At 40.4% G+C, this 17,725-nt stretch overlaps 1 protein-coding gene across 3 annotated transcripts; it reads right to left on the bottom strand.

Annotated features, from left to right (window-relative positions):
- Positions 1 to 3,512: 3,512 nt before the first annotated feature.
- NUDT5 (nudix hydrolase 5) lies at positions 3,513 to 17,392 on the bottom strand. Of its 3 annotated transcripts, XM_033162133.1 has the most exons (10): positions 17,190 to 17,386; positions 15,213 to 15,357; positions 13,413 to 13,480; positions 11,997 to 12,049; positions 10,964 to 11,071; positions 9,763 to 9,858; positions 8,625 to 8,726; positions 7,546 to 7,554; positions 5,917 to 5,970; positions 3,513 to 3,721 (listed from the first exon to the last, which is right to left on the bottom strand). In XM_033162133.1, the coding sequence occupies exons 2-10, from the start codon at positions 15,261 to 15,263 to the stop codon at positions 3,612 to 3,614; spliced, it is 651 nt and encodes a 216-aa protein (XP_033018024.1). In that variant the 5' UTR covers positions 15,264 to 15,357; positions 17,190 to 17,386; the 3' UTR covers positions 3,513 to 3,611. The 3 variants fall into 3 exon arrangements, with proteins under 3 accessions (XP_033018024.1, XP_033018022.1, XP_033018023.1); XM_033162131.1 differs by lacking the exon at positions 15,213 to 15,357 and having other exon boundaries at positions 17,190 to 17,390; XM_033162132.1 differs by lacking the exons at positions 7,546 to 7,554; positions 15,213 to 15,357 and having other exon boundaries at positions 17,190 to 17,392.
- Positions 17,393 to 17,725: the final 333 nt, after the last annotated feature.

The raw sequence follows: 17,725 nt of genomic DNA, 5'->3' as shown, positions 1-17,725 counted from the left end.
TTGTTGTGTAAGATGCTTTACTTACTAGACTTTCAACTCTTCCATTAAGAGACTTAATGTTGGCTGGATGAAAACACTTTTACTAGAGCCTGTAAGGTAGGCCAGTGTTACGTCTCATTTGGGATTTTTAAAAACTGTGGCTAAGAGAGATTAGCTTGTTGAAGACAGCCTTCTTCCCCTTCTACACTAGAGATTTATGGGCTCTGGTACTTGTTCTTACTATGTGCAAACTGCTTTACCATGATTTTTATTTTGTTAAAATAGTTGGTGTGCCCCCAAGCCAATAATTGATTTTGCTACTCTCAAGGTGTGTAAAATTACATTTGGTGTTGCCACAGCCTTCTCACCTTCTGTTTAGCACATAGAAGTTTTTAACAGCAGAGTTCTACTATCCTGGTTTGTAACAGTGCAGTATCTATGGCATGGGAGTCTCCTGTATCCCTACTTGCAGCATTACAGCTTGCAACAGGGCACTCACAATGCCCCTTGCCACTCTGCCTTTATTTAAAAATGTATACCCTATGTCTTCCTGTATTAAAAAAATCCACCCCAACAAAAAATCAAAAAGCTAAAAACTCTAGACTTTTACAAGCAACAGTCAATGTGAGAAAATGCCCACATTACCTCAGAAGCTTGACTCTTGCGATAGTGCCACACAGACATCTCTGTGGACGGTATTCAAAAACTAAGCTGCTACTACCGTAGACATCTTCTTCCTGGTATGCAACTGCCTAACTTCTAAAGTGACTGTAACAAAGATCTCCTCAGATAGGTGGTAGACCATAGGATCTTGTCATACAGTGCACGTACATTGTTAATCCCAAGTTGTGAGACAGCTGTCCCTGATACCTTGGGCAAAAGACAGAAGGCAAGATGGACTGGGACAATCTTTATTTGACAGCTGCACCCGTCTTGGAGGATGCTGCTATCATAGTGTGTGTTCCTGATAATTTAAGAGAACTACCATGGACTGATGGGATGAGTTTCTACTAATGAAAGCACCCAAAACCTTTAATGTTTCTATTAAATGAGTGGAGTCCGGCTGTTACTTGGATTCTAGCATGAGTACAGAATTTAGAAGTAGACAGAGTGTAATTTCAGTCCAGATCTAATTACTAAATGTTGCAGCTGCTGGGTGAAAGTTGCCAAAGCAAGATTTTTATCTAGTCCCCAAATAAGGTTCAAAAGCTTGTACTGTATTCTCTTGAATAAGTGGACTTTCCCATTCACACCATATACTTAAGACACACACTACTTAAATGTAGCTATGACTGGGTTGTTGATATCACACAGTACTGTACTCAACTTTTTATAGTGCTTGAGAATATTCAATGCCTATGTAAAAACCCTATACCAAACACACAAAGATCGTAACCGGCTGATAAAGTAATCTCAATTTCCCATCATTTTTACATATAAACAGATATAATATAGAACTCAAACATAATAATACATATTTCTACCACACCCCTCTGTGGCAACTTTCCTGTTGCAGACTGGCAAGACTATAATTTTCACATCTATGCTTGACTTTTGTCTGCCTTGGGACCTTGATCTGTTTTATGTGGATCTCATGATACATATTGACACATGTTGATGTCATATATTTGCAGTTGAATAGTTGTACCCATGTATTATTATGTTTGAGTTCTATATTATATCTGTTTATATGTAAAAATGATGGGAAATTGAGATTACTTTATCAGCCGGTTACGATCTTTGTGTTTGGTATAGCGTTGTTTGTGACCTTGGTTCTTTTGGGTGTTAATCTATGTAAAAACCCTTGCAGCATCCTCACAAGGTTAGGTCAGCATTATTCTCCAACGGAAGAGTGAAAGTGTTCATGGAAGAATTTGGATTTGAAATAGGGAGTTTGAGTTTCACAGGATGCAATCTTAGTCCCACTTACTTAGGAGTAAGCACCACTGAATTAAATGTGACTTAATTATGAGTAGTTAGTGTTAGGATTGCAGTGTTGGTCTCGTGTATTTTAAACAAGTACATGAGCTCTCTGCCTTTGAAAAGGGCAGTTCTTAAAAAATATAAATTCATTTTCAAAAGCTGCATTATGAATATTAATATCCATGGGTGGCGCTGTGGTCTAAACCACTGAGCCTCTTGGGCTTGCTGATTGGGAGGTTGGCGGTTCGAATCCCTGCAATGGAGTGAGCTCCCGTTGCTCTGTCCCAGCTCCTGCCAACCTAGCAGTTTGAAAGCACCCCAGTGCAAGTAGATAAATAGGTACCGCTGCAGTGGGAAGGTAAATGGTGTTTCTGTGTGCTCTGGCACTCGTCACAGTCCTCTGTGCACCAGTAGTGGTTTAGTCCTGCTGGCCACATGATCCAGAAAGCTGTCTGTGGATAAACGCCGGCTCCCTCGGCCTGAAAGCAAGATGAGCACTGCAACCCCATAGCCGTCTTTGATTTGACTGGACTTCACCGTCCAGGGGTCCTATACCTTTTTTTAAATATCCGATACAATAAAACTCTTATAAATATATTTTGCTAATGTAAAAAGTTAAGTAAAGCTATTCAAAATGATTCTCTGCTCAGTTTAATACCAAATATGTTGCTAAAAATTTTATACTACACATAAATATTAAATTACTGACTAGACAAAATGTTAGTTTAGTCAGTAATTTAGTACTGTATTGGCCTGAATATAAGCTGCATCCAAATATAAGCTGCACCTTTTAAATGTGGGAGGGGGAGAGAGAGAGAGAGAGAGAGAGAGAGAGAGAGACAATACCTGAATATAAGCTGTTCCCTTAAAATTCCACAGGCACTCACACTCAAATTCAAATTCCATTTTACCATATGTCTGTTTCAGTAGCAATATCGTAAAAGCCAATTTTTGTAAAGTTGCGAATTTAAGCCGCACTTTAACTTTTCACAGTCAGAATTTGGAAAAAAAAATTGAGGCTTATATTCAGGCCAATGCAGTATTTATGTTTAGTACAAATAGGCAAGCAATATTACTTCCTCCGGTGATAATATTGATCGGAAATGTGCAGCCTTCATCTACCAGATATGGAAAGGTGTGACTTTTCTTATCCATACCTTAGAATTACTGGACATGAAATCTAGGCTAGTAGCTTTGAAATGGAAGTTCTCCTTGTTCTGTAACCACTCATTAGGACACCTTTGATGAAACCCTGCAATTTGAAGCTAATTATCAAGTGCATGCAGCTGCTTTAGGAAAGCATTTATTTTACATTGTTTTCCTATTTCCATCTAAGGCCCGTGGCTTAGGGAGAAAAAACAAGTAATACCTGATTTACAAATAAGCCATATTCCAGCCCCTCACAAAGCTACGGTAGTTTTTCTGCTCACACTAATTTCAGGGCTCAGAATTTCCAATATAATAGAAGAACAACAATACCCTGTCAGAAGGGGATTTATTTTTCTCAGGAAATCTCCAGTTAATTGGATACAGAAATTGAATCAAGTGAAATTGTTTCTCTCTTTTCAATAAACAGGCCAGTTAGACTGCTATAAACTGTCCTCTTTTTAAGAAAAAGCTTACTGTTACATTCAGTTTGTTGACTCTCATAGGAAAGAAATGCTGCCTTAGCTCAATACAGGAACATCCTTCCAAACAACTAAGCAGTCTTAGAATTTCATAAAGGGCACTTGGAATGGCTGATCTGTTGCGTGCCTCAGTGCCAAGGCATAAGCATATACTTTTGCATCGACTATCATGTGCTCCTCTGACACCAGCTCTGGAAAAAAAAGATATATATTTTGTTAAAGTAGTATAAGCAAGACTGGTTTAATCCTAATGTTCCAAAGAACACAAGTCACACATATGTTGAGGAAACGTCTATCGTTGGAATCAAAGAATAATAGAATCGTAGAGTTGGACGGAACCACGAGGGTTACCTCAACCTGCAATGCCAGAATCTTCTGCCCCATGTGGGGCTTCAAACCCAAGACCCTGAGATCACGTCTCAGGCTGTACTGACTGAGCTAATTTCTTTACATTCAGCTTTCAAGCCACAAACTTTGCATTGTATGCACTTAACATTGTTGAAACTACTGTATCTGAGTTCAACTTGGTTTTACATGCACCTTCTGCAATGTGGTAATTGCGAAAAAGCAAATCTGCAAAAATAATCATATGCTCTTCTCATGGGTGGTCTGCCAGAAAGTGAGTGGAGCAGCCTTGGCCATTGCTTCCCACCCCACCCCCCGGCAGACCACACACGGAGCATTTAGGACGTAACAACAACTCTGTGGTGCCATCCTGCACTCAGAGCCAGGATTTGGTAACCAAGGCCATGCTGCCCAACCAACTGCCCAATCAACAAAGTTTTTTGGGTGGTTCTCATCAAGTTCAATCAACAACAACAAAAAATAATCTACTCTCTCTGAATTGTGTGATCTTAAATTGTCAGGAGAATATTACTATAGTCGTGCCTTGGTTTTCGAACAGCTTAGTTCTCAAACATTTTGGTTCCCGAACGCCGCAAACCTGGAAGTGATTGTTTCAGTGTGCGAACTGTTTTTGGAAGCTGAAAGTCTGATGGGTCTTCCGCGGATTCCTGATCGGCTGCAGGAGTTTCCTGCAGCCAATCAGAAGCCATGCTTTGGTTTCCAAATGTTTTGGAAGTCAAACAGACTTACGAAATGGATCCCGTTCGACTTCCAAGGTACGACTATACTTAAATTTTACCAAGATATTTGGTCTTAAAGTCATATAAAACTGAGTAAGATGACCACAAGAACAGCGATACAGAGGAGAGTGCACACTCCCCCCCCCCCAAACTGTTATAAAGCAGAACAGCGTAATACATCTCTTGGGCTGTACCTCTTAAATGCTGCAGAAGAAGGAAAACAAAGTCTGATTGCACCCTTGATTTTAAAAAAATCCACCATGCCTTTTCCCTGATTTTCCATATCAGGGATGGGGAATCTCAGGCCTGCAGTAAGAATCAAATGCTGATCTCCAGGCCTCCCTCGCTGGCCTCCATCATTAATTTTTGCCTGGCTGGAAAATCCTTGAACTCTTGCTTGCCTGGCTGGAGGTCAGAGAGAGTGTGTGTAGAAGCCAACCTGCAGTACAATGCTAACATTCACAGTCATTTCATCACCCACTTTTGCGAGAAGGTTGCCCAAAAAGGAATGTAGCTCTCAAGCCAAAAGGTTTCCCACCCCTGTTCCAGACACAAGAAGACTTTGCTGTTTTGTTTTAAAGCTGGCAGACCAGCCATACATCCCACCCTCAACCTTAAGAGTTCAGCCATATCATTCTATTGATGATGTAGTTTGGCTCTAAACTCCTTGAGGTTGTTTCTTTTTTAAAGGAACTTTACTGGTTTGGAGGAAAAACAGCAGAGGGAAACACAGGAGAGAACAGCCCTTTGCAAAACACTTGATCAAATGCTTAGAATTAGTTTTTAAACTCAGACCTCTTTTTAAAAATATGGCCAGTGACCAAACCACTCACACACAGTCTTTTTTGCCTCAGAGTTTTCAGTTACCTCCTCCACTCTTCTCCTTTCGATCCCCTCCCAATATTGTACATTTAATGTATTTTATTTGTTCCCGTCCGTCTTGCTTCTCCGCCCCTTCAGTTTCGCTGTACTCACAAGCAGGTCTGTTCTTCTTGCCAGTGATGCAGCTCCATAGGGACATGAAATCCTGCCTCAACCATCTACTTCACAAGTTTTCAAGGATGTATAAATGAAATAACGGTTTGCTGTGATATTTTGGAGGGTAATATGTGGGTGTAGCTAAGCATCCCTGCTCAGAAGACTCATGCCAGGTAGTGAAATAGGTCTCCTAGTGGGAATCTTCCCTGGCATTCAAGGGGAAAAAATGCTTCATTCTCAGAAAATCCTTTTAGAAGGCCCTGACTGCAAACTCTGCCACCATTTCAATTTTCATGAATCTTTTCCACAGTGATGGTACTTACCCTCAATTCTCTGCAATAAATCATTCTTTGGTAGTGTAACAACTTCTACAAATTCTGAGGGAGGGGAAAGAAAGAAAACGAGGCATTACATAATTTCTACTCTATTCCACAAGGTGACTCCCCTTTTAGTCTAAAGCAAACTGAAAATAAGATGAGTTTCACACATACTGAAACTCATAAGGAAAGCCAGTGAGCTACAGTCCCATTCATGTTATGCTGACATGACTATTTCTCCTATTCATAGTACTTTGCTCCTCCACCCAAGGCCAGCTGTTTCTGCAAAAAACTGCTTACTCCCCCTAGCGTTGAGTAATGGTGGTTAGAGGTAGACAGTGGCAAGTGTTTGGGTCACCAGGAATCAGAAAGAGGTGTTCTATTGCCAATATTGAAAGCAATTATTCTATGGTACACGTGAACTAGGATTTGGAGGACTAGATTAGTCAGAGGGGTCACCAGTTGCTGACTCCTCCATTAGAAGGAGACCACAACACTGCAGTTGAGGTCTGTTGATTTTTACCTGCAAAAACACTACCCAAGAAATAATGGAAACCTTAGTTCTGAGGGGTGGACCTGTGGCCCTCCAGGTGTTATCAGACTACATCTCCCATCATCCCTGACCATGGGACTAGATCCAAATAAAAGTCCTTCTGCTCATGGAATGTGTCTCCCACTTACAGAATAATAATAATAACAACATCATCATCATTATCACTATTACTATTTCTTAGTCACTTCATTGAAAAGTCTCAAAGCAACTTAACAACAAAAGGGCTATTTTGCACCTCTACCTTCAGTGTGATGCAATAAAAGTGAAGGTAAATCCAAAAAATTTGCACAAATGGAAGCATGAGAACTTATAGCATTGTGTAATGAACTCTTACACAAGTGGAATTACGCAAATACCTGTATATCTGTCACCTCAGAAATGGTAATAGCAAGATCCCCTATTCGTCCACACTAGGAGAAAGTGGGTAATTACTCTGGAAAAGATCTCGCTGCTTTTCAAGCCTTTCCTAAGGCAGTGTAATGTCTGGGAGATTACTCCATACTCTACAAAGCCAAAGATCTATTCACTGAGCTTTGTGTAACAGTCAAACCCATGTCCTCCCCTGCCACCCACCACAGAGTGAGAAAGAGGCAAGGGCTTGTCTGTACAATCCCATCAACTCTCTTAGGTGTCTCCAAAGCTCAGTGTGACATCACAGACAAGAGCAGCAGCGGTGCAAAAGTTTGGGTCGACTACTGAGGCTGGCTGATATGTGTCAAACCGTTTGGAGAACAGTGCTAGTGTCTTGCTTTCTTTCCACTCACAGTTTTTTGGATCCAACCCATTGTTCCCAACTTTTCTTTTTAAGGAAATTTATTAAGGAAATTGATTTTGGATCCCTTTCCTGCAGATCATGCTAAATGGGATTAACTTCTTTTAAGGCATCAGTGAAGTCTACATTTTTAAAATTCTACACTACTCAATGTGTTACTGAAAAAAGTTAGGGTGACCCATAAAGAGATAGCTATTGAACCTAAAAGACAAAAGGGCTTTATTGAGCCAAAACTACACTGGAATATTCAGAAGAATCTAGCATACTTATCTGTGATGCCAGCCATAGTGAACTTAAGTAGACAACGTACCTCCTTCCTCTGCATATACAAAACAAAGCATAAACACAATGGGAATTAAGGTTTGACTCTAGATACTTCTGTTTTTCACTCTGATATCAGACCTCCTTGCTGAATAATTTATCCACAATATTATTGAAACATAGCTCTATACTGTATATGCTAATGCTCCTGAATGGAGCAGCACAGGATCAGGGTTGGATCAAGTGGTCCTGCTGTTGCTGGTACAGTCCCTGGTGTCTGTACAAACATGTGCAAAGGCTCCCTATGTGCAGATGTTTGTGCTGCGCACATGGAAGGTGGGAGGTGGTACTCAGCATGCATGACATCGTGAACAAGGCTTGGTGTGGCTCCAGTGCTGCTCTACTTAAGCCTAAAAGCCACTGAATTGTCTCTCTAAATGCTCCAGGACACTTAGCCACTTTTCTGTCTCTAGCAACCTCACACAGCTCAGCCCTTCAGCTTCGCCTCTTCCTAAACAGCCTTGCCACTTAGAACACCCAAGATGCCTCCACTTCTCCCCACCTTCTGCCCCTGAAGGCCCCTCTCTTCAATCTCCCCAGCTTCCTACCAGATAAACAGTAGCTGCTTCCCTCAGTCCAAAGAAGCCCCCTGCTCTGGATCCCCACATACTGAACCCTTCTTCCCATGCAGCTAAAAGAGGGGGATGAGACCAAGGGGGAGGCAGACTCTTAGTATCTATTACACCTTCTTGAACTTAGGCTTATGCAGCTCCCAGACAGTACAAGAGCTACCATGCCACTTTGTTTCTTATCATTTCTGTATTTGTGCCAAGCAGTGGAAGAACTCTGGAGGGCACAACTTCAGTCTGCAGAGCCCAGAGATCCTTTTTTTTAATGTGTTAATCCTACTATATATGCTTTTAAAGTGGAGCAGTGGTTACACTGTACAAGCCTCACTTGCATCCTGTAAATAGCACAGTCCACAAAAATGCTACTACGGTATTTCCCGTAAAGCACACAATGACTCCTGCTTTCTGGCTATTAGGTATAACATTGACAACTCTTATATTGAGGAATTATGTTTGGCTTCTTGCAGAAAGAGAAGATTATATCAAGTGGTGGACTCACCTGGTTTTTGTTTGGGCTTCAGATTGGCAGGAATATCTCCATTAATGGTGACTGTTGCAATGTGTGATGCACAGTTAGTCAATCCAGGATCCAAGCACAAAGCTACAGAAAGCATCATTCTTCAGTTAGCCTGACATGCTTATAAATACACATTTGTTCTCAAAGACACAGAAGGAATATCACAGAATCTGCTCCTAATTAACAACTCTAATGTGCCGCTGAAGACTAGGGAACACTGTGCATACATTCAGATCCTCTAGTTCCAGCAAGCCAGAGAAATACATGGAATTCAAAAACTAGATAACCAAGCATCTTGCAACAAGACAGTTGTTGTTGGAATCCATCTGTCTTGAGAGACAATGAGTGACTGCCTCCGGGGGTAGACATTAGCAGCACTCAAGTGACCTCTGAGGAGCAAGCCTGGGTAGTGTGTCTGGAGGCCTTGGGCTGCCCAGATGACAAGACTCCCATCTCAGCCTCTGATGTGGCCCAAAGGAAAGCAGAGCAATACATTTGGCACCAGCTTGGCTTCAGGAGTTGCCAGGAGGAGGCAGACAAGGCACCATCCAACCATCTTAGGGACTCTGCTCCAAATTTGTGTAGGATTTACACCTTAGCCTTTCCTTCTCCCCAAAATATCCTGCAAGGCAGCAGAAGTTTAGGATCAGAGTTTTCCTTCTTCCAGATGGGCTAAGTTTGGGGAAAGTACTTCCTTTCATCTGTCCTGAGCTTCTAACCACTTAGCTTTATTGAATGATCCTGGGCTCTGGTATGAGAGGAGGGGGGGGGAATAAACTTTCTTCCTATCCACTTTCACCACATCATGTACAATTTTATGTACCTCATGTCCCACCCTTCTCCCTTTTTCTCAGCTAAAAAGCCCCAAATGTTGCAAGTATTCTGACCGGTTACATCAGCACCCACATAGGTATGTCCAGAGTTTGCTAGGGTTTACCTCTTTGCACTGGTGAAATGTTTCAGCATGCATTTATTACAAAATAATTAGACAGCATTTATGGTATGGCAGTTATGTTTGATATTTCCCACTGCAAGCCCTTTGAGCATTCCAAAGTGCTCCATAAAAGGACATGCATCAACATTTTCCATCCAAACAGTCAAGACAAAATACAGAAGTTACCTGGAGAGCATTCAAGGATCTCCCCTTTGTATCCTGTTTCTTCCTCCAGCTCACGTAATGCAGCTCTTTCTGGGGTTTCATTGCTATCAATTAGACCTGTGATGTAAAGGTTGAATTGTAACTAAGATCAGCTATAGTAAAAGGACTGTGGGGGGGAACGACATTGGCATGGCTAGGAAGAAAGCACAAGACTTAGTGGCAAGATAAATGTTCTAATTCATGGATGGGGAACCTGGCGCCCTCAAAATTTTGTTACAACTCCCATATGCCCCAGCCAATGTGACTGATGATCAGGGGTAATGAGAGCTGGCATACAACATCTAGAGGCCCACAGGTTCTCCCTATCACTCTAATTATTAAAATGCATTATACATATGCATTAAAAAGCCAATCTCCTCATAATGATGTTATCAGCAAGATTCTTCACAGGATGGGGCACACAAGTTGTGAAGAGTACAGACTATGGGGGCAGGTTTAGTATCCTGAGGCTCCATACCAGACTAGATCTGTAGGACAAATGCATGTATCTTACACAATATTTGGCCTGTTTGCCAAAAAGAAGTGTGGAGGGGATGCAAGTGAAAGCTAACCTTCCCTCTCAACATTCCTTGCTGCACTTAACTGTTTTAAGCAATTACCTCCTGGTCTGGCACTTGTTACATGCACTGCCTATTTCTGGCCCTATCAATTTGACATGGGTTCATTTGTAAGTGTCTTCCATCCACTTTCCACATTCATCTCTGATTTTCTTTTTTGTAAAAAACAAACAAACTTGTATATAAGAACATATTTAAATGTATTTTTCCTCAAGGAATGCCTTTCTGAATGCACTTTATCCTAAAATACACATTTTTACACATTGATTTTTCCCCCAACAAAAATTGTATTGCAAAATTCAGAGAAGTGCAAGAAAAGGATAATTGTGTTCTAATCTGTCTAAGTCAGGAAGGTGTAAAATAGGCCTGCTCACTTAAAAGGGCAGAGCAAATAAAGTTCTCCATTCCTAGTTACAAGGCATTAATTCTGATAAAATCAGAAATAGTAATGTCCAGAGTGCAATACCACTGAAAGAATTTATCCTAAGGGGTTTGCAACACAGGACTTGTGGCCTATTTCCAAACAAAGAAACAGCTAGTGCCTCTCTCACAATGGCAAGAGCCTTACCTTAAAATTAACAAGGAAGCTGAGGTGAACCACCTACCTGCAGGGAATTCCAAGCAGTAGTTTCCCATGGGAGGCCTAAATTGCTTCACTAGGACAACACAGTCATAGTGAAGAGTTCTTTGCAACACCGGAATAACAGCAACACCTGCCAATACAAAGAAGGAAGTTGCAAAAACATGGCTGCACTGAAACAGACAAAGATCAGTAACTCACTCAAGGTATCTCATGTAGTGTACTTGATGGTTGTGTCCATGTTATCAGTTTCAGAGTAATGTTTTTCACACTTTTTTCCCTTCAGGGAACAATTTCAGTATCTACTTGGAAGCCCTGAATGTTGCAGAGGATTCTGGAAGGTGATTTAGGGCATATCCTCAGTTCACATACGGTGCTTGGTTTGACCTGTTGGGTCATACAATCCACATAGGTGAATGGAGAAGATAACCATCCAACACTCCACTGCAGCTGCCAATCTTAGGGGAAGATTGGAATAGGTGGCAAGCTGTCCATCAGAGAAGCTAGTCTGCCATTCCTGATTATAGCCCTGAAGAAGCTTTTAATGAACAGGATTCTCCAGAACACAACTGGAAACAAACATTAGTTTAGGAAATTCATATGGCTCCTTTTTCAAACCATCTTAACAGTGCTGCTGTGGCCTACTGTCCACAAGTATCCAAGCGGGTACTAGACCACACTGTTTTGCATCTTCCTTTCCATTCTCTGATGATAAAAGGTGGGGAAGGGAAGACTGACAGGTCACTTTGCTTTGAGGGCATGCCTGGGGGCCTGTTCACACATACAGCCACTGTTATGAACCACTAGCTACTGAATGAAAATGGAAACCATCATTATAATTATTATAAATTTCAACAACAATAAAATACTTGAGAGAAATTTTGTGAATGACCAATAATCTCAACAATCAATATTCCCATATATATTGGTGTTCTCTCATGTGTTCTCTCATTCCCATATATATTGGTGTTCTCTCCTCAGTTTATCTAACATTGGGAGACTCAGCAGCTAGTGATATAATAGGTGTTTTGTGTTTGTCAGTGTAAAGACTTGCTCACCATCAGCAGAAACTCCCTCTTTTCTGGTAGTACGCTTCACAGATTCCCATACTCTATTAAATGGAAGGGAGATGGGAAGAAGATAAATATCAATGTAGACATGTTGATTCCAAAAATGAGATGTTAATCATTATTACTGTTATAATACCTCACTCTACATCCTAAGGCACTTCAAGAACGGAGTTCTTGCTGATGCCACAGAGAAATTTTTTTCCTTCATGACAAAAATCTCTCAAAGCATAATCAAGGCTGAGTATATGCTAAAAAAATATTAAACTGTTAAAAAATAATAATCAGAGGTATGCACCAAGTGAATCTAACAAATGCAGAATTCTGCAGTTGGAATAAATTATGCAAATAAAACAAATATGACCTCTTTTTTGCCTAATCTATGCAGCATTTCTTCCCAGTGTTGCATAGTTCAATCTGCTTTCACTATTCACAGGAAGAAGCTCCAGATCATAAGTCCTGACCTCTGAGCACTACAAATATTAAGCAACCTCTGCTCTTACTTTCTCTCCCCCACCCCATAATTTTTATTGAAACTTTGTCATCATACAATAAAAAACAAATCTAAATAAAAATAAAAAGAGCGAAGAGAAGACAAATCCCTCTCTCAAAAGTAGATCTTAATCCTTGTCTCACAAAGAAGGGGGTGGGCCCTCCCAACTCTCACCTAGGAACTTCCAATATACATTAGGCATTGCTAAAAACTTTCAGGAAAACTTATGCAAATAGATGAGAAACTTTCTTCTTTCTTTCTTTTTAATGAAAGACAAGATTCTCAAATAGATTACTTTTAAGGCCGACATCACAATCTATGGCTTTTCTATGTTCCAATGAAACATAGATATGAGTAAGAAATTGAGACAATTGAAAAAAACTGAATTACAGTAAAAGAAGCAGAGCTGGTTCAGATGAAGTGTTCCTGGCTAACAAAGCATCGTTTATTAGGCCGTGAACATCTGCAGAGAATTCTGGGAAGTTGTCTGAGGAGCCAGCTCATGATTACCCTATCATGAAGGGGGGGGGGGACAGGGCACCTGCACCTTTAATAGTTGTGTAAAATAGGAGATATCAGCAGGTGTGGCTTGTCATGCAAGCTATACCTGCTGAAATTCCCTCTTCCACATGCCCTTTTGCATCTGGGCACCCAACTTCATGCAGAGTGCTGGCCCAGCCTACTGTGACTCACAAATACCCAGCATGAACTATGCACACACCCAACTCTGTCCTGTGGAGATGTACTGCAGGGGCAGATAGAAAGGGATAGGCAATTTGTCTTACAATTTGATGGGATTTGTCCATAATCACTGGTGTCCTCAATGAAGAAGCCTATGTAAACCACAGAGCTCCCTAGAACACTATTTAAAAAACCCATGGTATGGAAAACAGCTAATAGGTAAAAATTATTACCTTGTTTGACCTTCAGGGTCAATGTAAGTTGTCTGCTCAAGCTTCACCCATTTTCTTTCTGTAATCGTCTTGAGGGAGGGAAAATCACTTAAAACATTTTAAAAACTTAAGAAAAGCCTGCTGGGTCTGGCTAATGGCCCATCTAGGTAGGTCTAGCAGCCTGTTCTCACAGTGGCCATTCAGATGCCCATGGAAAACTAACAAGCAGGATTCAATCTTTTCCAAAACTGCTGCAAACTGGGTTGACCATCTTTATCAACCTATCTACTACAACCCTTTATTTTCACCATAAAGATGATGATTTGGAACAACTATGAAAACTGCCTCCACTGTGGTTACAGCTAATATGGAAAACTGAAGTCATCATCAGCATTCTCTTTCAGTTCAGTAATGGCAGGATTTTACTCATAGATGAAGGAAGACTATAGTTTTGCTGTTTGCCATTTCCAAAATGGTAGGCATTACCAAAGTATTTGCATTAAATGAAGAACTATTTGCTGTGAACACAGAGATGTGTGCAAGTTCAAAGTAAAGGGAGCCCTCTATAATTTTCTCATGTGCTCTTGGAAAAGGATCATATGCCCTGAACAGGAAGGAATCTTTACGAACATTGAATCAACAATATTTGGAATAATTTGGCACTGTTATTTTTACAACATGGTCATTTTCTACGGAGAGTGCTAGAATTTCAATCAAAGGCAAGGGGAAACAACAGGTATGTGCTTTTTCCTCAAGTGAACCAAATACAAAATTGCTTACTATGGCAGGGATAGTAAACCTCTGACCTTGCTGATACCGCTGCAATTCAGCACCCACCATTCCTGACCACTGGCTGTGCAAGCTGAGGCTGATGGCAGTTGGATTCCAACAACATCTGGAGGGCCACAGGTCACCCACCACCACTATGAAATGGTGAAACGGACTTGTATTTTCTCTCAAAGCAAAGGTTGCCCAATAAAGGTAGAATGGTATGAAACCAAATTCAAGAGTACTCTGCTATTAATTCACACTGTGATGAGACTGAAACACTGCATCTGTGTGACCTAAACAGTACCATGCCCAATTTATTTTATTTTTGTTTTTTTGCTTATTGTACACCACACTCAATGAACAAATGGCAACCACTTTTGTGAGCTTTCACTTTTTATCTCTAGTAACAGTGCTGGATGAGCTGGACTTCAGTCTGGTCCAGCAAGGTGGTTCTTACATTCTTGTTGGAGAGAAGAACTTTAGTATACTAGTCCTATTAGAAGAATGTGTGGGAGAAGCGCAGTGAAGAGTGGGCAGAGTCGAGGGGAGTGGCAAGTAAGGAGTGTCAGTTGAGAATGACAGTTGGTGGAGTCAGGTGAGAAGGACCTGGAACAAAGGCTGGTAGTGGAGCAGGGAGTCGGATATGTTGGGTTGGTGCATTAGGTAAAAACATTATTTCCTATTTATTATAGAGTTCAACAACATGATGGCCTGTAGATGCTGAACTACAGCTCCCATCACCCCTCAACACTGGCCATGCTGGGTAGGGCTGATAGGAGTTGTAGTCCAACAACATCAGGCGGCCATCAAATTGGCTACCCCTTCTACCGAATGACTTTTCTAAATAAATACAATAGTTGGTTCAAATACTTGATGAATTGTGGTCTAGTTGAATTCCACCTCATGTTCCTGCTTTTATCTGCACAGATGAACATACTTAGCAAAGTCCTACTATTCTGCACTTCAGTGGGTGTTGACAGAAGTTTACTTTGGATAATTTTATGGTGAGTGTGAACCTGAGTTACTAGACACCTAGTTACTTTGGCTTACCCAGTGACCCACAGAAGTCAGGGCTTTATTGTAGGACCCCAAGGACATCATACTAATGCTTTATCTATTGACAGAGCAGGTGTGGCCAGTGAATGGAAGGAAGCCATTGAGCCACAGCAATCCTTCATGACTTTAGAATGAGACACTGCAGTTAGGAAGGGAGAAAAGAGAAGAGAAGACAACAATAAGAAGGAACAGCAGGAATCAAAAGGAGAGGCAACAGGAAAAGGCAAGTGAGTAGGAGCTCAGGGCTACAATCCTATGCACACTTACCTGGGAGTAAGTCCCATTGAATGTACTAGGACTAAATTCCAGGTAAACATACCTATGATTGTATTGCTAAGTATCAGTAACTGTGGTTATAGGTACATTCAGAGGTACAAATGAAAGGCATATAAGCAACACCACGAGAAAAGAGCTATTGAACTGATTTCATAAGTAACAGATAAGAGGCTATGCTGAACTCAGAAATCAGGTTTTGTGGAAATTAAGAGTTTATTTTAAAATGGTTTAGATCTGTAGACTCTCCAGAGAACTGTTGCCTAGAATGTAGTAAATAACAATAACATAAACTAAGTGGCAGAAAACACATAAAATTCCTCTCCTGCCATGGTCACTCTGGACACATTTGCACCAGACCCGTAACAACTCATCAATTGTTTGAAATGTTACACAAAAGATATGAAGGACCCCCTACACTGTTGTGACACAAATTGAAATCATTACCCCAACTACTCACAGCAACCCACAGGCATGTGATTGATAGGCAGAAAGAAGCAGGTAAACTGGACATTACATGGGCCATCAGATGTAGTGGGACTGAAGTGGCAAAAATGCACCATGCAAGCAAGAGGTCAAGAAGATCAATTAAGAGGAAGCTAAGCATGAAAAATATTACATATTATTAACAAGTCCCTCTAATGGACACCAGATTTCTGCACACTGAGGCAGTCCCATCTTACTAGACACATCAAGAAGTCAGGTGGATGTTAAGTGAGGAACTCCATGAACCCTGCTCTTGATCCTTGAGAATCAACAGAAATTTGATTACTAACACACAACTCACTTAATATAACACAAACGTCTTCAGAGCAATTAAGGTCATGTTGAAGAGCATTAGATTGCCATTAATTTCAATGGGACAGTGTGGTGCAAGTTTGCTCAAAAGCAAGCTGGGCTGTGTTCAGTGCAACTTGTTCCCTATGTTTGTAACCCACCCTTGAACCATTTGGTGAATAATGGAATGTAAGTATAAAAGAAAATTAAAAATATGTATTGATTGATTAAATACAGGTGAAACTTGAAAAATTAGAATATCGTGGAAACGTCCATTTTTGTAAGCAATTGCTTTCATTAGCTACCGGAGTTTAATATATGAGATAGACTCATGACATGCAAAGTGAGATATGTCAAGCCTTTGTTATAATTGTGATGATTATGGCATACAGCTGATGAAAACCCCAAAGTTGAAATTATCAGCTGTACGCCATAATCATCACAATTATAACAAATAAAGGCTTGACATATTTCACTTTGCATGTCATGAGTCTATCTCATTATATTAGTTTCACCTTTTAAGTTGAATTACTGAAAGAAATGAACCTTTCCACGATATTCTAATTTTTCGAGTTTCACCTGTATGGTTATGTTTATAACTGCAGTGCAGACATACACTATAAGGACTTTGATGCATATGCTTTCTTATTCCTAACTCATAACAGCTTCCAAACTTTTGGTACCTAGCACAGAATAATCTCCCAAAGCAAAACAGCTATCCTAACAAAAGGTTGGAATTGCAAGATCTCTGGATGATAGGAAATGGTCTTGCTAATTCCTATAAAGGTGCTGCTTTCCCATTATCACAGTAGGGAGCATAGCATTTGCATACTATATTATGCAATACTAAGCCCAGTATTTGATCACTATAACCAAGTTGCTTCAAAATAACATGCCAAAAAACAAACTAACATTGCATACCTCTTCTTTAACTATAGATTCTTGGGTGGTTTTCCGAGCTTCAGCAGATGCTTCTTTTTCCATTTTCAGTGATGTTGGTCTGTCACCTCAAGCACAAAGTCCACTTAACTACAAACCAGAGTCAATATTTGCCCTCAGGATCAAGTCAGACCATTCATTCTTTTCATTCTAAATTAACAAGTCAAACCTGCAACAAATATAAACACAAAATGTAGGCTCCAGATCAGACAAGTAACATACTGGCTAACTAGAGACTGGTTATTCATTGGTGAAAGAGTCTGCCTTCATCTCAGTGGAACAGAAGATCAACAGGATGTTGCCTCAGTATCCAAACCAGATGAGAAGACAATCCAGGTCACAATTAAGTTTAAAAATGAGGATTGCAATATTTATTCTAGCAACTGAGTAATACTGTAAAAACCTTTTAATTTCTTGTTTTAAAATGTGCTCCCTAAAGTAACAGGACATATATTTTAAACTTAATATAACTATGCAGATTTAACCAATTAATTGTTTAAATTTAAGATTATTTTAAT

The sequence above is a fragment of the Lacerta agilis genome, chromosome 10 (assembly GCF_009819535.1).
Source record: "Lacerta agilis isolate rLacAgi1 chromosome 10, rLacAgi1.pri, whole genome shotgun sequence".
Lineage (NCBI taxonomy): Eukaryota > Metazoa > Chordata > Lepidosauria > Squamata > Lacertidae > Lacerta > Lacerta agilis.
The sequence above is the reverse complement of the archived record's forward strand: the minus strand, read 5'-3'. Positions and strand labels throughout refer to the sequence as shown.